This window comes from Miniopterus schreibersii, assembly GCF_964146895.1.
Source record: "Miniopterus schreibersii genome assembly, chromosome: 1".
In the NCBI taxonomy this organism is placed as follows: Eukaryota; Metazoa; Chordata; class Mammalia; order Chiroptera; family Miniopteridae; genus Miniopterus; species Miniopterus schreibersii.
In genome coordinates, this window is record NC_138101.1 from 24037180 (window position 1) to 24057539 (window position 20360).

At 37.0% G+C, this 20360-nt stretch overlaps 1 protein-coding gene across 4 annotated transcripts in view; it reads right to left on the reverse strand.

Moving 5' to 3' along the window:
* Positions 1-20360, reverse strand: part of ATP8A1 (ATPase phospholipid transporting 8A1) — a 193836-nt gene that overhangs the window by 123827 nt on the left and 49649 nt on the right. For 2 of the 4 annotated variants that reach the window (XM_081151451.1, XM_081151452.1), the window contains exons 7-14: positions 17910-17983; positions 12132-12201; positions 10357-10484; positions 9628-9739; positions 7867-8032; positions 6458-6585; positions 4071-4148; positions 2943-3031 (exon numbers count right to left, since the gene is read on the reverse strand). In XM_081151451.1, coding sequence (XP_081007577.1) covers positions 2943-3031; positions 4071-4148; positions 6458-6585; positions 7867-8032; positions 9628-9739; positions 10357-10484; positions 12132-12201; positions 17910-17983 — 845 coding nt within the window. Of the gene's footprint in view, positions 1-2942; positions 3032-4070; positions 4149-6457; positions 6586-7866; positions 8033-9627; positions 9740-10356; positions 10485-12131; positions 12202-14755; positions 14830-17909; positions 17984-20360 lie in introns of all 4 variants that reach the window. The other 2 variants (XM_081151453.1, XM_081151450.1) reach the window with 1 other exon arrangement.

Consider the following 20360-nt stretch of genomic DNA (forward strand, 5'->3'; position numbering starts at 1 on the left):
TGATTCTACCTGGGGTAAACTGAGGCTTCATCTCACTTCTTAAAAATGTCCACAAAGCACCAGCTCTGAAACTATGGCCCCAAAGGCAGTTGTTAGTATGTGCAGGCTTGCTATTCTCCTTTGGCCACATCCTGGGGGATCAACACCACTGCTTCCTTCTGCTGGAGCTGCAAGTGCACCGAGCTAATAGCTCCCCACAAGCAGCAAGTGTTAAAACTGCTGCAGGGCAAACGGGGGAGTAAAAGCATGTTATGTCCCTGTCTGGACTCCTATAACCCAAGGGTGCCCCGACGACATTCCCACAGAGAGGTGGTTGACAGTAATTGCTTTTTCCTGTGGAGATGGGTGGACTTAAGTAACAGTTTCTCCAAAGTCTTCATGTATTAGCAGCTCTACAATCTTGACATTCCTATTGTCCATCAGGATGTTTGGAGAGCATGTTAATATAAACTCAGGGTTAAGGATTCTCAAAGCGCACACACAACCAATATGTGAAAGCAGTTTTGGAAGCAGTTTAACAACTGGCTCTGGTATTCTTGAAGGCTTCTGGTATTCTTGAAGGAATGACACAACACCCAAAGAAGAAACATATTTAACATATAGTTAAAATTTGCAAACAAAGGAATACCTGTTTGTTTGTTTTTTAAATTTCTAAACATGTTAGAATTTTATATCTGGGGGGAAAAAACCTTAAAGATCATCTACTTTCGTAATAACTCCAGAACCAAGCCCAGATCAGTGGGGGTCAACCAGGAAGAGAGATTTAGAAATTTTGCACTTTCCCTGGGACCCTCGGCTGTCTACAGTCCCCACCCACCTCTTTACCTCACCCATTTCCTTTCCCTTGATATATAAAACACCTGAATTTTGAGCTCTCTTAGGCTGGATTTGAGAATTAGTTCTTTCATCTTCTCTAGGTAGGCCTTCTCGATCAATAACCTTTTCCTTGCTCCCAACTCTGAAAAAAAAAAATCACCTCCTTTCACCATTCTCATTTTAAAGGATTTGGAATATTTGAAAGGAATTGTCCAGGGTCACAGTGAATTAGTGACGAAGCTGCAACCGGAACTCAAGTTTATGACCACAATTCAATACTAAGAGGGGTTATTTTCCCGAGAGGAAGTTTGTTTCACTGAAAACTTAAGCTAAATGAGGACAATTCTGAACTCTAATACTACTTTAATTCTGCCAGTCTCAAACGCTCTCTGCTGTAATACAGTTAATGACAATACTGCCAATAGATAAGAACACTGCTCTTTAGAACTACCGCCTGTAAGTGTTGAAGGACTTGTTCCAAGAATTAAAAACGAAACAAAACAACAACAATGAAACAAACCTGATAAAATGCAGAAGAAAAGAGCACCTAGATGCCATTCTAGCTTTCTGTTCTGAGAAGTTCACCATCAATAATTCCTAATTTGAAAAACATGCTTCTTCAACTGGGAATTGGACAAAGTAAAACGGGATGCCAATTATCAGACAGATCAAGTCTAAGAGTCACATTTATGAACGACTGCAGACTTTGTGTAAAAATAAACATCACCGTAAATTTACCAGCAAGTGTCCTACAACAAACTCCAGAATCTCAACAGGTTTTTCTTCTCTTGTCTGGGATTACTGTGGTCTCCCGTACACAATGTCAAAAGGGTGGCTGCCCCTCTCCTGCTCCAGCGGCTGACCCAACGGCGAGGCTGGGGGCACGTTCAGGGTGATGGCAGGAGAGGCTCTTTTGTCTAAGAGAATGGGCAGATCTTCAGAGAAAGAGGAAATATGCCCAATGGCACTCAACCCTGTGAACAGTAAGCATGCTTCTCAAATTAACAGCCTGTCTTTACGATGTGGAAAAGCCATTCAATCAAATGTCTTTTCTGCTTAACAGTTTGAAGGCATTTTCAGTCACATGTCCTGCTGACCGAAACAACAAGGACACATGCCCCCATCGAGCTCTCTTTTTGGACCCTGTGTATGGGAGTAACCATATGCCTTTGGAATTTTTACCAAATGGTTATTTACTTATAATTTTAACAAAGGCATTTTCAAAATTCAATACACTATTTTTATAGTAGCTTAGTGCCTGGAGAGAGTGTGAATGGGGAAGGGTGGGCACATGCCAGACAACCCCAGAGCAAGCGCCCTCGCTTGTGTGGGTGAGGGGTTGGTATTTACCAGTCTTACTTGCGCGGATAAAGAGGGCTGGGAAATTTGGTAATAGGCCAATTCAATCAACCAGGAGGGTGTTTCACTTTTTGATCATGTCTTTTTAGGAAATGTAGAAACTGATTTTCTCACTTTACCCTATAAAGTATTTTCAAAAGAAGGCTTTGAACGGTTCAGGTAGGCATGCCTGGGTATGAGCAATAAATGAGTGCTCAACAGCACGTCCTAAGGGCATTAATCGCCTGATACAAGTTTCTGATGACACTCATTATTCCCTGGATTTAAGAGTTTCATGTCCCTAATTCCCTCCGGTCACCAGAAATTTAAATTGTTCTGTGACTGCAAAGAGGAGAGACAATGAAAGAAAAAACAAATCAAAGGGATAAGTATCAGAGAAACAGCAACAATGCTTTAACCTGAAAAGTGCCCAAGGACAGACTGCTGTTCCTACCGCGTGTACGCGAGCACACGCATACACGCATACACGGTCACACGCCAGCTGTATTCCAACTTAACGGCAATGCAGAGGGAGGGGTATTTGGACCAGGTAGAGGCCCTCGGCAGTTCCTAACACTGAAATATTATTGAGCAGCCCCGTCCTAGGTAGTTCCAAGTGAAAAACAATGCCTAAATGTAAAACACAACACATACAAGGATGCTGAAATGAAAACAGCTGCTTTCCAGATTAAAAAAAGAAACTCCACTAAAAGAACTCTCAAAACGTACCACATTGTTAGCACTAAGTAAATTTGTATTTCATATTCTTTTTCAAGAGAAAAACTTACCCATAAGCGACTCCAGCTATGCTGCACTTCTTGAACTGCATCACATTGCATGTCAGAGTTCCAGTTTTGTCCGAAAATATGTATTTTACCTAAAAAAACAGTTCAAAATGTCTCACTAAAATCTCAGAGGTCTTTTATGTCAGTCTCTTTCAGAGGGGAAGAAGCCTTAAGTTATTCTTTTTATCAGTGTTCTTACATTGTTGTGGCACAATGGAATGCTATTAACTGACTTCTTTCTGCATATAAAAGAATATGTTCAACTATATATTTTTAGTATTTTGGCAGTGAATCATTTCATGTATGAACACTGAAGACTATCAAGATATTAGAAAAACTATAGTCATTTAGAAATCTGCCTCAATATAGTATCAACTTCCACCAGAAAGTGCCTTTACTGCTACTCAACATTTGTGAAGCACTAAAACATCTACCAGCATCTCTCCTCATAACAACTGTAGAACTGGAAATAGCTTCTGCAATGAATGTTATACATCTGTACTGGTAAGAAAAAGATTAATTCTGGTCTAAATGCTATCTGAAAAATAAGAGTTAGCATATGGCAACGATACAAAAAGAGAAGAATGTTTTCTTAGCTAGTACAGGGTGGGGCAAAAGTAGGTTTACAGTTGTTGGTATTGAAAATAATACATTAATAGATAATATAAGAATAAACTGTTTCACGTATTCATGACTATAAACTTACTTTTGTCCCATCCTGTATGTATAAATGGATTACAAATATACACATATGTATGAATTACAAATCTAAAATTCCTGTGTGATTACTATTACTTCAACTTACATAACTTCATTGATCAATTTAACTTTTTGTTCCTTTCTAGTCAAAAGCTATGAATAATTTTTAAACAGAGTTTATAACTCACAAACCACCAATACTTTGCTACTAGTCAGATTATATAATAAAGGACATCTCTCAGTGCAATACCTTATTTGAGAGCAATATATGCTTTATGTGTTTTTACAACTTTATTTACTAAAAATGAAAATTAATAGTTTTCAAGTAATGGAAAATTAGGAGCTGTCAATCCCTATGAAGTTACCACCTACAGCAGAAATTACAATGAATCTGACTTCCGTGTCAACACCTCAACAAGAAATGTCATTTACCTGGCCAAGTTCCTCATTCAGATTAGACGTTCGAGCCATAGCAGCAGTGTCTGTGGGTTCATAGTGCATGTCGAGATCCTTTTTAAAAATAAAAATAAATCATTGACTACAACTGGTAATAAGGATTTGAGTGAAATTTTATTTTAACTGGTAAGCTATGTACATAATCACTCTCAACTTTTGCCTTCTCTATATCATTTCAGTTGATTTCCCTAAACAGTACTCAATATAGAATATTACATTCCACAGTAAAGGCAGAACAGTGTGGTAGGTGGAGTATGTCTCTGGATATCAGACCAATTGTAAAGATTAAATAAGATAATGCATGTAAAGTGCTTCCTATGGCGTCTGACACAATGTAAGTGCTTAAATGTGAGCTAAAATAATAGCAACTAAATATTGATAAAATAATTACAACTTTACACCCCTGGGGAAATTACCTAACGGATTCTATCTGGTTGTATTTTCTCAGCCAAGTGTCTTACACTGTATACACTTGAAAGCAAAATGAGTGCATTCTCAAAACCCAAAGAAAAATGTATAGTTTTTGTACCTATTTGTACTTGCTTTGCACGCAGAGTTATGAGGTTTGACTCTTAATCCTATAAAAATTAATATTTTCTATAGTAGAACACTATATTGACCAGTCAAGAGTTGACAGATTTTCACATGTCAAATGAAAAGGCTAAATCTGACCTCTTCCATGTCTGTATTTCAGACTGCTCAATATCATTTCTGGAATAGGCTGTTGAGTTATAGGTGCCATGTTTTAAGAGGGAAATTAAACAACTGGGCAACGTTCAGAGAGGAGTGTCTGGAATGGGGATTAGGTTGGAAATGATGTGAAGTGAAGAACCGAAGGAGACGGAGGGTAGGTCGCTGGGAGGGGCATATGACAGCAGAATCGGCATGACAGTCAAGTTCAAATGTTTACACGGCTAGTACTCAGAAACAAGACTAGACAATTTCCATACAAGATCTACTAGGCAGAACACAAATCAAAAGGAGGCAGTTACCAATCTTATTTCCTCACAATGAATAAGCTACTTGGTAAGGGGAGATCTCTTCAGTCAGGAATGTTAAAAAATCTCTGTATTAGAAAGGTGGTTGAAAGGCCTGCTGGGCTCACCCACCACTAAAATTACATAATTACTTCAAGCAAATATTATTTTTGAAAATCCAAATACAATAATAAAGGGATTGACTAGTTATTTGATTTTCACAATGAGTCACTTTATTATTTCTTATTATAAGTGGGAAACCTTCAATAAGTTTTAAATATATTTATACAAATTTTATTACACAATTTTTCAGTTAAGTATCTCCTGCATGAAATGAGCTACGCTTGCAGCTCAATTTAGATTTCTAAGTTATACTGATCTTTACCAGTGAATTAAGAGAGACTGACAGCTGAGGCAGATCATTTACCATGGGAACATAATGAGCAGTTACAAAAGTAGCTGCAGTTATATTATTAAAAATCCTAATATTGTTCAGATGAAAAAACTTTTAAGTGATTTAAAAGGAGACATTAAAAGATAATACTAAAATTTCTCAAAAAAATAAAAATTAAACTTTTAGGCGGACCAGGCCTAGAGATTAATTTACATAAATTCATTAATTTTAACTTTGGTACAAATAAAACTGAGGAAGAACAACATATTTTATAAACAAAACACTTAGGAAACAGATATCTAGTACAGTTTCCCAAGATTTAAAAAATATTTAAGAAAGAAAAAAAAAGAAAAATTCAAGTACAGCTGAAATTGTTTATAGTGTGGTAAAATAAACTCCACAGATGTATAAAACATGACGGACACCCTGGCTGCTACAAGTAGTGAACACAGTACTATTTTATAGTGTTCCCTTGTTTACGAAGCTGTCTGCTACGCTCTGAAATTCCTCTGATCTACAGAACCACTGGGAGATGCAGGTAAACCGTGTTTATCATTCCCATGTGAGTACCCAAGAAAGTATGTCTCAAAGAAGTCAAGCGGCCTGCCAAAGTTCACAAAGCTAGTAAGTTACAGAACTAGAACTATAGTCCAGGTATTTTAACTCCAAACCCCATGGTCCTCCTTTTCCCCAAGACCACTGTGTAATACAAAATAGCTTCCTGAACTAGAGACCTCTTCTCTCCAGATGTCTAGTCTATAAACTTGGGTGAGGTTGTGATGAGAGACTTTGCTACCGATTTTCACACGTCCACGGAATTTATTACAATTATATTAGGCTCAAAAATACTTTGAAATATTATCTTGTAGTCAATAAAAGGTAAGGTATAATTAATTTTTTTTCTTCTTCGAGGAGATCCAAAGACCCTATCTGGACAAAAAAAGAAAAAATATGTTTAGAGTGGTTAAAAAACACGATTAATTCATACTTACCCAATTTATGAAGTAGGCCTGGGTAAATTTCACCACTTCTAATGTAACCAACAAGCTGATAGGAATGAGATTGTTGAAAAGGATGATGAAGGTCAAGAAATTCAGCCCGAAATTATTAGCGCCACCATCTGTTGGGGGAGGCGGGAGGAAAAACATTGATAGTTTTATATATTTTATTTTCCACTGACCAGCACTTCATGCATAATAAAAAAATTTCATTTTCTGTATCATATCTAGATTGGGGAGGAATACTGTGTTGGTAACAAAAACACATCCTCTTGCTCAAACACATTCTTCAAGATGGAATAGCAGTATTTGTGTCCAATATGTTTTTAATCCTATTAAGATCTGTATAGCGGTACCAAAAGGTGAAAGCACTGTTAAGTATTTCAAATTCTGTTCCAAACACAAAGTTTAGAGAGATTAGGGACAGGACTAAGGGTTTATAAATGAAAAATCTTGACTGGGTAGAACCACTTTTATATAAATCCTTGAAAAGCACTTACAATTTAAAACAAGCCTTAAAAGCAAACAAACAAAACAGCACCAGCAAAACTGACCCAAACAACAAAAACAGTGTAGGGCTGGACTGTAGGTGAATTCAGCTCTAGGTAAATTAAATTATCCCCATTCAATAATGAAAATAAAACAGCTATCCCAGATACACTGTAAAGTATACGAAGAAACAAACTGATGGCAGCTGTAACAGCTCTAAAGTTGACATTATAAATTAATGACTAAAAAAACTTTGGGGATAGCTGCAAAGCTAAATCAATATAGTAAAAAACACACACAACTGAACATAAATCAATTTTGCCATAAAATTTTACTAGAATCTGTCTTCCCACTTTTGAAAATTAAATATTTGACTAATCAAAAGGCAATGCAAACTTATTTCTCAGAAATCTTTAGGGGTGATGCATTAATCTCACAATAGTAAGAGGATAAGTGCTACAAAAGGAAACTATTTAATAGCACCTGCCCTAAGATAAGGAGACCACTAACACAGAATTCACTGCATTCATGAGTTCAAATGAAAGTACATTCAATTTAAACATTTTAAAAACACGTAAACTACTTTTGATGCTTTAAATATACTTAGTCTGCTTTCTTTACCAGACAGCTAACTACCTGTACTAAAATATATTGAAACAAATTAATAACATTAATAAAATAACATTTTTATATTACTAAAAAGTGCTTGTTATATTTTTTAAGGATTCTGAAATTTTAGAGATGCTAACATTTTACTTTTACTGAAAATTGCATTGAAAAATAAAGGCTAAATGCCCAGTTATCTTGGCAACAATGTTTTCCTTTCAGAAATAACAGGAAATTCCAAGAGCACCTGTGAAACAAGTACATGTTTTAATGAAAGAAAAAGTGTCGATAGGCACTTTAATGCTTACAATTTAGGTTGAGGTACCAGTCCTTCCCAGAGTGCCTTCGATTCCAAATGGCTGAGCCCACAGAGCAGATAAGGGACATGGCGATTAAGATACAAAATAAAATCAAAATTTGTACATTTGTAATTCGTTCCACATTTGAGAGTTTAAGCGGTGGACTTGTTGAATTCTGTAAAAAGAAACGAGATGGGAAATAAGAAATGTGCACAGTGATTTAGTAACAGGTACCTGGTATTTTGATCAGGATGACAGAGTCCTCAGCAAACTGAAAATGCAGACATGAGCAGACACCTGAAAGCTGCACAGATAACAATCACAGAGGTAATAAGCTGCAAAGGTTAACTGCCTCTTTTTCTAAGGGCCGCTATGTCACCCAAGCCCTTTTCTAAGATGGAAAACAATATTAAGAGAAAAAAATGGCATTCCTTTTGTGAACGCAGCTTTAGCACTGTGGCAGGTAAGATGAACAATGTATTACCTGATTACTGAAGCAAAAAGGGTGGACTAGAAGCATCTAGTTTAGCATCATCTCTGCTTAGGAAGAGAGGCAGAGAAGGGGGCCTATGACCCCACAGCCAGAGACCTGGAAATTTCAAAGTACGAAAGGCAACATTTAAAGGACCACTGTTTTCCAGATTTTTGGTGGCACTGAGTGATTGTTTTTACTGAGCACAGCAGCTATCTAAACAGTCCTAGGTATAAAGAATATACCTAGGTATAAACAGAGACAGGTTTCTTCCGATATAGTTAATGATAAAAAATGATTATGCCGGATTTGAGCTAACGAAGGAATCCACAGGACAGAAAATTAAATTTGTCATAATCAATATAAAATGGCTTACAGAATTTATAGAATGATTAGGGGTGGAATCATTAATAGCAGTCCTGCTTGCCTGGTAGTTAGGTCTTCATGCCTTCACAATGTACAAAGTTATTAATCAGCTCTTAGAGCAGATTTTCATGCAGTGTCTTAAAACTGAGTTTCTCATACCCATCTAACCACTGAACACTGATGATATTATAATGCAGGGAAGGAGCATCCACAGGCATACGTAAACATTAGAAGTTGCTGGGAGTAAGGTTGATTAAAAATGGCCTAACATAAAAATTCTATGAAACAATGGTCGACATTTGATTTGCAAGTTTTTATAAAAAAATGAAAATAGCCCAGCCTGTGTGGCTCAGCGGTTGAGCATCGACCTATGATCCAGGAGATCACAGTTCAATTCCCGGTCAGGGCACATGCCCGGGTTGTGGTCTTGACCCCTAGTAGCGGGCGTGCAGGAGGCAGCCGATCAATGACTCTCTCTTCATTGATGTTTCCATCTCTCTCTCTCCCCTCCCTTCCTCTCTCTGAAATCAATAAAGTCATTTTTTTTTTTTTTTTAAAAGAAAATAAGTTCTAAAATTTGATCACTGTATTCAAATAAAATTATAAGACAAATACTTTAATGCAGAGCACTCATCGTTACGGAGACAACTTATATGTATCGCTGTAATAGTAAATGCTGCCAGTGGGCCAATACACAAGATCACTGAGCGTCTGTGCATTGCGTGGTCTCTGGGGAAACTCTCCAGGGTTCTCTGTGCCATGAACCACTGCACAGCCCACTCACCAAAGAAAGAGATTGTGGATGTAGAGAGTGGGGCTCAGGCATCTGTGACAGATGGTCTGCTGTGTGTGGGACTACTGCACCAAAAGCTACAAATAGCACATTTTCAAAAGATTTAGGTCCAAGAGGTTTGCACAGATAAAAATCCCACCTGCATCAGCTTGGTGTCATGTCCAGTGTAGACGACGATTCCGTGAACCCACTGTGTGTTTCTCAATTGGGCACCTCGAAGAAGAATCTGATCTGCTCCCAGGGGCACGGTGCTGTGACAGATTACACTGGCATTAGAAATGACATTTTCTAAAATGCTTAAGAATTCTACAGCCACTATAGTTCCCAAAAAGGCTCCATTATTTAAACAACCCTTCTCATATTTACTGTATTTTTAGAAAAGAAGTCATTTTTCTACCAATAAGAATAATTTTCTTACACAAGAACAGCTGGAGAGAAGCATTTCACTGGCTTCTCCTTAAACATCAATCCAGCCATTTCCTACAATTTCACAATCCAAAATAGTAGGCAATGTTTCGGAATTCAGAGGCTAATTTTCAAACCTATTTAAGACTCTTCCTGACTTAGTTAAGTCCATTTAGGATTCAGAGATGTTTGGAAGTGTTTAGGTAAGGAGATCCGTTCCCCCTCCCCCACCTTCTTTTAAATTAAAAATAGCTGTGTGCGTAATGAAGGTTTAAAAAACACACTAGGTAAGATAAACACACAATCTCATCTTTTTCACAAAAGGCCCCTGGGTTCAAGTAATATGGAAGTGCTCAAGGAAAGGGTTTTGAGTGCTCAGACTTAGAGCACAAGAAACACTCAGGTTAGCGAGACACCGAGACCCAGTGAATTCTGTGTTTCTGTGAAGACCGGTTTTACATACCCGTGTCCGTCAAGCCTTATGTTTCCAACAAAATCGTAGAGATGTCTGTTTGGACTTTCACACTCGACTCTGCCAGAAATTCTCATCAAACTGTCAATGTCTCTTATATCTGATGTTACTGGTAAGCCCTGTTTAGAAAGTTTTAAATAAGAGTGTATAAAATACTTTGTATGTGGGAGGAAGGGGTAATTCTGAATCCAACCAGGCCTATGATCTAAGAGATGCCACTATTTTATAAGCAATTCTCTCCCTTATACAACATATACTTTTTGTCAATCATCATCAAGAGATACCTTCCTCTCCATCTGAACACAGGTTTTCGGCACAAGAATAGGGCAGCTACTGGTAAGTTCTAAAATATATTCGAGGGACTATAAACCAGTCTGAAAAGATATTTTTAAATAAGTTCTTAAAAATCTGTCTGCTTCAAAAAATAAATACAGTGTGAATCTGCTGAACCTCAGAAAGTGGCTAAAAAGCCAAATAAAATCTATGTCCAAAGGGAATAGTTTGTTCTTTTAGTTCATTGAGAAGGAAAACTCCAGAACAGTTCCTCCCCCTGGCCAACTAGAACTGTCTGGAAGGGAACAGGCCCAGCTCCCTGGGACACTCTGAGTTCGGATGCTCTGTGATGACCCATTTCCCTTCCGCTACACCCCAACCTCCCACACGCCATTCTCACCATTCACCTAGAACCCTAGGGAGTACAGTCATGTGCCTCTTAATGTTTTGATCAACGACAGACGGCATATGTGACAATGGTCCCGTGAGATTATCATGGAGCTGAAACGTTCCTATCGCCTACTGACACCATCGCTGTCTTAATGTCACCGTGCAATGCATCGCTCACGTTTGAGGTGATGCCGGTGGAAACAAATATGTGCAGTACCAATACTTGGTAATGATTATGTTACTGGTTTATATATTTACTATACTAGAGTACACTTTTTCTCATTATTTAGAGTGTACTCTTTCTATTTACAAAAAAAAGTTCGCTGTAAACCTGTATGCCGTGTTACGCTGGCAGCAGCCGCCTACACTCAGTGTTCACCGCTCTTGATTGTGTCATTTCTCTGTGCTTGGTTTAATCTTGTGTTGCTTTGCACAGGAACACGCTGTCCAGGTTTGTGGCCTCGGAGCAAGAGACTCTGCCGGGCAGCCCAGGTGCGTGGCAGGCTGAGCCACCTGGGTTTGGGTAAGGCCCTCCATGACGTTCGCACGACCAACTCGCCTGAGGGTGCTCTTCTCAGAACCACCCCTGTTTTCAAGCAGTGCATGGCTGTACATTTTAAAAAGTCCCTTTTACTTTAAAAATAAAAACCTTACAGCTGCTTTCTATTAGGGATGATATGAGAAGTAAGTTAGAAATCTAAACTATTCCCTGAGATTAGTGAGACATTTAGAACAGCCAACGGAAACTATGTCTTTCAACACGGCAAAGCCAAATAATTTGGGCCAGGTGAATAGGAAAAATGAGTAAGCTAACGCACATCAAAGCACTCAGAATTACTACAATCGTTATCATCATCGGTGTTGGCCATTATATAAAATATTACAAATAGTATCAATACAAATAGGACCACACAATCAGGCAAGTAAATCTGAGTGTTCTAAAATACATAATGCCACCAACTTATAAATTCTTTTCATGGGGGCTCAACGAGAAAACATCTGCAGTTGGACAGAATTACTTCAACTCAAGACAGTAAGAAATAAAGCTACTGACTGCATGTAATAAAACAGCAACAATTATATAAACCTGTATCAGATCTTACCTGTCTAATTTTCAGGTTTGTTTCACCATCTAAGTTGGAGGTTTCAATGTAGCACATGGCCTGGGGCTCGCTGTTGTTTAAAATCGAAAAGCAAAAAGATTTAATGAGGGAAGGAAAGCATAACAATAACTTATCTAATGCTCAGACTCGCTGAAGCCTTTCCTTCTAAACAAAGCTTTAGGTGCCTACTTTCTTGCTGGTTTTCATTCTAAGTGCAAAATGCTGTGAGGCAGAGCCCATGCATGACAACTCATGGATCAGCTGTTCAGCCAGAAGGACCCCAAAGCAATTTCCTGGCAACAATCAGTATAGATCTTCAAGATAAAGTAAATAATTTAATTTGTCACATTATACTTTAACTGTTTATCCATATAGACACAACACAGACTGTAACTGAAATGTGAAGTCGTTTGTGTCCAGATTTATCTTTAGCTCAAAAATATCAAGTGAGATTCATGCTCAGAGTCACATGTAAACTGATTAAGGAAAGTGGCTGATTAGAAAATTCCAGATTGCTGCTTCTAAAAACTTGCACTTACTACCCGTTTAGAAAAGATGAATAGGATCCCAGGAACCATATTCAAATATTTAAAATTTAGGGCTACTTTTAAAAATCTTATGAACAGGTTTTGCAGTGAAAGTAGATATACACTTTCTCCCCCTGGCTTTTCTGCTCCTATTCTATTTCTTAGGATTGTTTTATAGATTTTTGTGACAGCAAAAGCTAAATAAAACTAAAACCAGCCAACTTGGCCATATTGCTTTTTGATGTGAACCTAAAAGACCCACTTTATGGGTGTTTTAGTAAAGTTTGGTGTGCGGTGGCTGGTAGAAGGGAGCGTTTTTTAGCTTCTTCCACAGGCACCATGCCCTGGACCATCTATATCCTGCCCCTTCATATGGTAACTTTACTTGTGCAACAATTATTGACAGGTGAGTTTGTAGTCCCACTGTACAAGCTGATCCTTAAATATAAGGAAAAGCATTCTGAAGTTAATCAGCTTTGTTAGCACTCGGTAATATAAGCCTACTTAGCTAACATCGTATAGGTAACTATGAAAATAATCTCTGACAAGCATGTGCATTCAAAGTTGGAAATAAAAATATTTGTAAGTTACAAATACCTGGAATTTTCTAAAGAACTTCCAATTTGTATATGTGCAAAACAGACTATTCTCAGTTTCAGAAATGGGCATGTAGCTTAGTTTTGTGCCCTGAAGATTTATGAAAGTTACTAAGCCATATGGTTATAAAATATTTTACAGATTCACTTTAAAGTAACTTTGCATGTTCTTCAATGCACTGTATGGGCTTTTTTTTTTTTTTTATTTTTTTAATCCCATAAAAGCTGATACTTTTTTTCCCATCTGGAGAAGTTTTTCATTACTTATATTTTCACTCTGTCAATTATTCAAGGCTTTATTTTTTATTACTGTGGCAACAGTAATGTGTCTCTGGCAATTGCTCTCAACTTGTGATGTGCTTATATATATATATTTGAAACAGAAAGGGTTTAAGAACTTATAAAGCACATCTTCTGAAAAATAGAGCAGCATGAAGACAAACACGCTAAATGAACAATGCTGACTCCAGATTTTGGCAGTAAGCTGCATTCAAGTTTTACTTTACATGTCCAAGGCCATTCTCATATTAAAATGAGAATAACATTCTAATTCTATTTATTTATTTTTTCCAAAAAGCAACTTTTCTAGGACTTTAATGGCTAGGAAATTAGGAAGTTAAATGGCTGATTTCTACTTGAAATGGGGCAAATAAAATATGCATCCAAACTCAGAACATACATAATCCCTTAAGACAGCTGTGACTGAAGCGGATCTTAACAGCGCTATGAAGAGAGAAGCAAGATGTCTGAGAGGAGTCATGCCCGAGAATAAATATTTCTGCAGAGGATGAGGACATCCAAAACACAAACTACAGTCAGAGAAGCAAAGCGAGCTTTTTGATTAGTAAGTGGAAAAATGAAACAAGATGCGCTTCACGGTCCAGAGACTAGCAGACAGCTGACATTTACCACAGTAACATGCACTGTCACTAGTTACGAGGGGATAAAAACTGATCCCGAGGCATGCGGTACAGGATGTGCCACATCGAGCTTTGTGCAGGGGTCCTCCACAACCCTACACAAGCCCAAATCACAGTCATGATTGCTGAAGGAGTCCTGAGAACTTCACAAAGTTTCAGATACAGGAATAAGACAAATGTTTAAAATCTTAAATATTTCTCAATAACTTTGTTTTATGTAAAGCTTAACATTGTTTAAAATAATATCCTGGAGGGGTATTTAATTAAGCCAGGGTCTTTAGGCAGGTTGTTAAAAATGAATATATATTAATGATGCACAGGAAATTAAAAATCTATGTTTATTGGCATGCCTCATGGGCTCCTATTGATAACAAGAGGAGCTGAATCTGCCCAGCTGAGGGACGAACATCATCCAACATCGCCTTCATAAAAGGCCTTTAAAACATCTCCATCACCAAGAAGTATAAAAAGTCTGTGTCCTACAGGAAGAGACTTCGAACTCAACCATGTCTTGGTGTAAGTGTTCTCTGGTGTAGGGTGAGGTCCACATACACACATCCTGCACGGCTCGGTGCTCTAACCTTGAGGACAGGCTGATGAGATCTGCTGGGAGGTGTTCCCCATTGGTCACTTTCACTATTTCCCCCACAGCCACCTACAGGTCCCAGTTTAAAGTAATTAAAATGGAAAAAAATAAATAACAGACAAAACAAACAAATGGACAAAGGAGACAGAAAGTTTGAAATTATTACAGAAAAGAATACATGTTAATAGAAAATGTCTAATGCCAATTTTTTCAAAACTTATTTTGATCAGGTCTAAAGGTACAAGAAAACATGGAATATTTAGATTACTTATTTGCTTTTAAGTTCAATTTTTGATGTGAAAATTTTTGATTTTTTAAAGTTTAATCACAAGCACATCTTACACTATATAAAAAGATATTTTTAGATAGAGCTACTTTATCTGAAAGATTCCCTTTCTCCAATTCCTCACTCTCATGCCATCTACTCTATGTCCACTCCTAGCCTAAAAGAAAGAAAATAATTGTGGAAACTCCTTTTGAGGAAACTACTTCTGAAAAACAAAGTATATTACACATATACTAAAAAATAACTGTATTTAAAATTTTTTGATTCCAAAACATTTTCAAACTTCACTGCATAAATATTGTATCAACTTTAATGCAGAGCTGCAAAGACATGGATTTTAGGAAGTTAGAAGGCATAATTGCAGCCTTGTGAGTTATTTAATAATAAAGTCTAGGTAATGCATTTTGGGAGGGTAATCCTTTGAATCTGGGAGAAATTTTTCAAAGGTATGAAGTAGACATGCCAAGAACCTGTTTGGATTGGAATTAAGAGTTTGAGTTATTTTACTCTTTTATACTTTCTAAACTCATGTATCTGTTTGTTATAAGGTAAAATGTCAGTTTCTTTACTTCAAAATGAAAATCATTGAAACACAGTAACCTTCAACCATGGTCATGCTTTAATTTCAAACTACCTCAACGAAGATAAACTATTATTAATTAATAATTAAAAATATTTAGAGATTAAAGTATTATAAGCTGTGGTTTGTTGCTATGCTAAATGATGGTCACCTGCAGGTGAAAATCACCATGCACTTGTTTTGATCACAGAGGCTATGATATAATGAAGATATTAGACTAGGAATTAAGTATTCCAACCCTAGTCATTAGCTAAAGTTAAGTGGCTAAAAATAAGACTTAAGGTCAAAATTCCTCTTTCTGTTAAATAATGACAAAACTTCATCTACTTCTTCAGTCTAACGTAGGTTCAAAAGAGCCAAGTACTGCAAAAACCCTTTTGAGAAAACAACAACTGAAAGGTGGTATTTTGCCACTTGGACAGAAATATCAGGTAATCTTTTTAAAAGTAATAATCTTTGGAGGAAGTTCGTTACTGTGTATGCTATATTAAGATATAGACACTACTTGATTTACCAATACCGATAGCCACCAGTGAATGTTTTTAATGTTTAGAAAATAAATCCTGTAAAAATGCTCTAAAGTTTAAGAAATACCAGCGCAGAGTTTTATGGGAGTTTCTGGGATTGGACAGAGGCAGATGAAAAATATTTTGACAACTTTTAACTTAGACCTAAGTATAAAGTCAGGGTAGTACAGTCAGTTATCTTAATATTTTGAGTATACAAAATTTAAATATTGTAATTACTGGTTCAGCATATATGATTCTCTCTAGGGTAATGTCTCTATGATAAGTTTAATCAGAAAAACATCAATACGGTTCTTAAATTGCTGAAATGTTCATTATATATACATGACGACATTCAGATGGTCATTCATTCATTCCATTTCTCAAAGTGTTACTTGGCCCATCGGACTGTTGGTTAGGCATGCTGAAAAATTAATGAAATACTACCAATTCAAACAAAAAGGAGACTCAAGGAATATGAGAGCATGCTGAAGTAATCCATCTTCCTCATTTTAAAAGATATGAAATCAAGGCCTGAGAGATTATTTTGTTAAAAATCGCCAGGCCAAGATAAGAAACCTGGTCTCCTGCCTCCTAGGAAGAGCTCTCTCTAACACCTGATGCTACGCAGCACCTGAGACAGACAATGGACTCCCTGTTAAACTCATGTTCACACTGCCATGTGTGGACAATTCCTTTACTTCAGTTTTAGAAACCTACCCTGATAAAACTATAAGCAAAGGAAACTATAGACAGAAAGGTTGATTTAAAAACATCATAATTTCAATTTTTCTGAAAACAAAACCTATAAAGAAAAGGTACAAAGAGCTCGGAACTAAAAAAATATGGAAATATAACTACCTATAGTTACTTCAACTACTTATAGACTTACTCCTATAAGTATCTGGGTAACTTTTACTTGCTCATTTAAATTTCACTAATTGGTCATATTTCCAATCACTTTCAATAATGACCTGATTAAACAGATTTTGAAAAAAGGACACTGTCCATATTTATACGTAGATTTTGCAAATAAAACTGTCCAAGGAAATGATGATAAACAACCTCTAAAATATTAAAAACATTTTCCTTACTTTATATTAGGACTAGTTTTATAGTTTTTAAACCTAAATCCATTTGAAAGTCACATTCTTTAAAGGGTAATAGTGCCGTAGGTTCTGAATACTAATTCATGACTAGCTTCAATATGAGTGAAACAAAAATTATCTAAATTCAGTAATGGAAAGAACTTTTAAAAAAAGAGCAAAAAACTTTTTTTGTTGGAAGAGTATGGAATTTCAAAAGATATGATGACAAAAAAAAAAAGGAATCATCCATTTTCTTGTACCAATGCACCGTAAAGATGAAGAAACTTTGGAGAGAGATACAAATACGTCATAAAGAAATTCGTCATGACAAGGACTGCAAGATGAAATCGGTAGAGCCTAATTCACGTATCATATAAAATAAATGACAGGAAGTCACACACGAGTGAGTGGTCCGTATGAGAGGATCGGGACATATCCAGAGGAAGGGTAGACTCTAAATTGTAATTATAAGTTTTGAATGATAAAGTATAATGCCCATCATTTATTTTATATGGCAAACATGAAAGAGTCCTTTAAGTCCAATCAATTTTTTTAATGCTTAATTCAAAATCATTCGAGAGGTTTTAAAATTCTTCGTTTATTCCTTATTTCCTTGGAGGAATCACAGGGTCAATGCAGGGCAGAGAAACCATCCTCTACACTGTTTGAGCATCAGTAGGCATCTCTACCTTGATGAGAGAAGTACAGTGTCAGCAGGGATATACTCTTTGCCTTTTATTATAACTATATCTCCAACATTTACCTGAAAGAAAACTGGGAATTGGTTAATTATCTGCATTGAAAGGTAGATACAAATATACAACCCATTGTATTTAAACATAGAATACAGTAAAAATGGTTATTGGCAAATAAGAACCACTTATCTTCAAAATGGCATAAAATTACCTAGCAGTGAGGCCAAGGATGGGGAATTCCTTTAAAAAAGGGATGCTGTATCTTTGTTTTTATCAGCCATACTACATCTGAATAAAATAAATCTATCCATTTTATCCATTTAATTGACATCTCAACTTCTCATATTCTCTCGCTCTGACATAAAAACAAAAAGGAGGAATTTACCAAATGAAATCTTTACTCTTTTTAAGGACATCTCAATACAACTGGAAAAGCTGTTACATATTTTACATATATTTTATAAGTATATATTATATTGTGTGTATATATATATATATATATATATATATATCATTATATTGTGTATATATATATATCATTACACTTGGGATGACCTCAAGAAAAGGTGTTGATTATAATTCCTGATTTAGAGAGGAGGAAAATGGGTGTTCGGCTCTAAGTTCTTTGCCCAAGGTCACAGGGAGATGAAGAGCTTAGTCTCAAGCCCATACCTGCCGGCTAGCAAAGCCTGATTTTGCATAAGTAACTATAGTGAAACTCTCACTGTATTAAAAATTTTAAAGACTAGCTTAGTGTCTTTCTCATTTTACTACCTATTAGCATTTCTGTGAGCATGGACTGGAGACAAATTAAAGATATACCACGTCAGAAACTGTTAGAAGCAATTTAAGTGATAGGTTTGTCATTGAGCTTTTGGCAAACAATACAACTCCAACTCCATTACACTATGACTACTCCCCTTATATCATGAAAGTGCCCTCTCTTAGTAGCCAAATGAACCTAAAGATAAGTTTCAATTCTTAATCAAGAAAAGCCTTTTTTATTATAGGCCCCTGTGAAGCCTTTTTGTTCTTTCCTCTCCCTAGTTTTCCTTGAACTCAAGAATAACACTTTACGAGGGGGAAGGAGATAATGGTATTCTCAGTGGGAAACACAATAAGAAATTATTGCAGGGACAGCCCACTACGGCTACTGTATATACTGGGGGAGGAACAGGTCAGGAAGGTTGGAGGGGGCCTTGAGACCTACAGTAAATATGCTGGTTTCCAGGTAGGGAGCTTTGGATGCCTCGATTCAAGAGATTTATTAAAGCTGAAATGTGGATGATCTGAAACTGACAAATTGCCAGGGACCTTGGAATCCAAAACCACCTCCCTCAAAAAAGGGCAAACTGAGAAAATAAAAAATAGCAAGTATAGGTATAAAACGGTCCCTAAAGAAATGTGTGGTGATAACATGCTGATGGCACCCACTGAAAGCAAGGTAAAGAAATGTAAGTTCTCCGTGCCACGGCACTTAGAGAGAATGCCACCCAGGTACCATTTAATTGCTCTTTAATCGCTATCTGTGTGGTTCATGTTTCCTCTCCAACTGGACTACATGCTTCAAAAATCAGGATCTTATTTATCTACATTATAGGGTTAGAGTCTAGCAGACTTAGGAAAATTTATAATTGACTGCACTGTTTTCCAACACTTTTATTCACTGTAAAACAAAAAAAGCCTTGTAGTTATTAAACTGAAGACCAAAAGAAAATCTTAGCACCTTGTGCGGTATAAGGCAGTCACCTCAGTGGCCTGGGAAAACCACGGGCTAAGTGCTAAGGTGGTTCTCCCAGGAAAAGCAGGGAGCTGACTTTCTCCTAACAATGCCTATGTTTTAGACCATTTTCTCAAACACATGAAACACCTCTTTTTCTTTTCTTCCTTTATCTAAATCCTCACTTGAGGATATTTTTTCCATTGCTTTTCAGAGAGACTGGTGGGGGAGGTGGGGGGGGGGGGGGGAAGAGATCGCAATGTGAGAGAGACACATTGGTTGCCTCCAGCAAGGACCCCGACAGGGGCCGGGGATCGAGATTGCAACCCAGGTAGGTGTCCTTGGCTGCAACCGAACCCAGGACCCTTCAGTCTACCGGATGATGCTCTAACCACTGAGCCAAACCAGCTAGGGCGAAACACCTCTTCTTTTCGGGTTCTGAGCTCCTAATGTGGCATTCCCCCTTACAGCCTGCTGTGTGCATAAGAGGAACAGACAGACAAGAAAGTCAAGATGCCAAAAACTCTTTGACCACATGTTCTCTTTGGAGGAATATCATGACAAAGCAGTTTTAGTCCCCAAAATACTGTGGTTATGGAAATACTTAGGGCTTTAGGCCAGACCTTGAGCCTTTTCAAGTCACTGACATTAGTATTACAATTGAGGATTATGTAAAAGGGTAACCTTATCAAACTATAATAGACTGACTTAAAATCTGTTTTTGT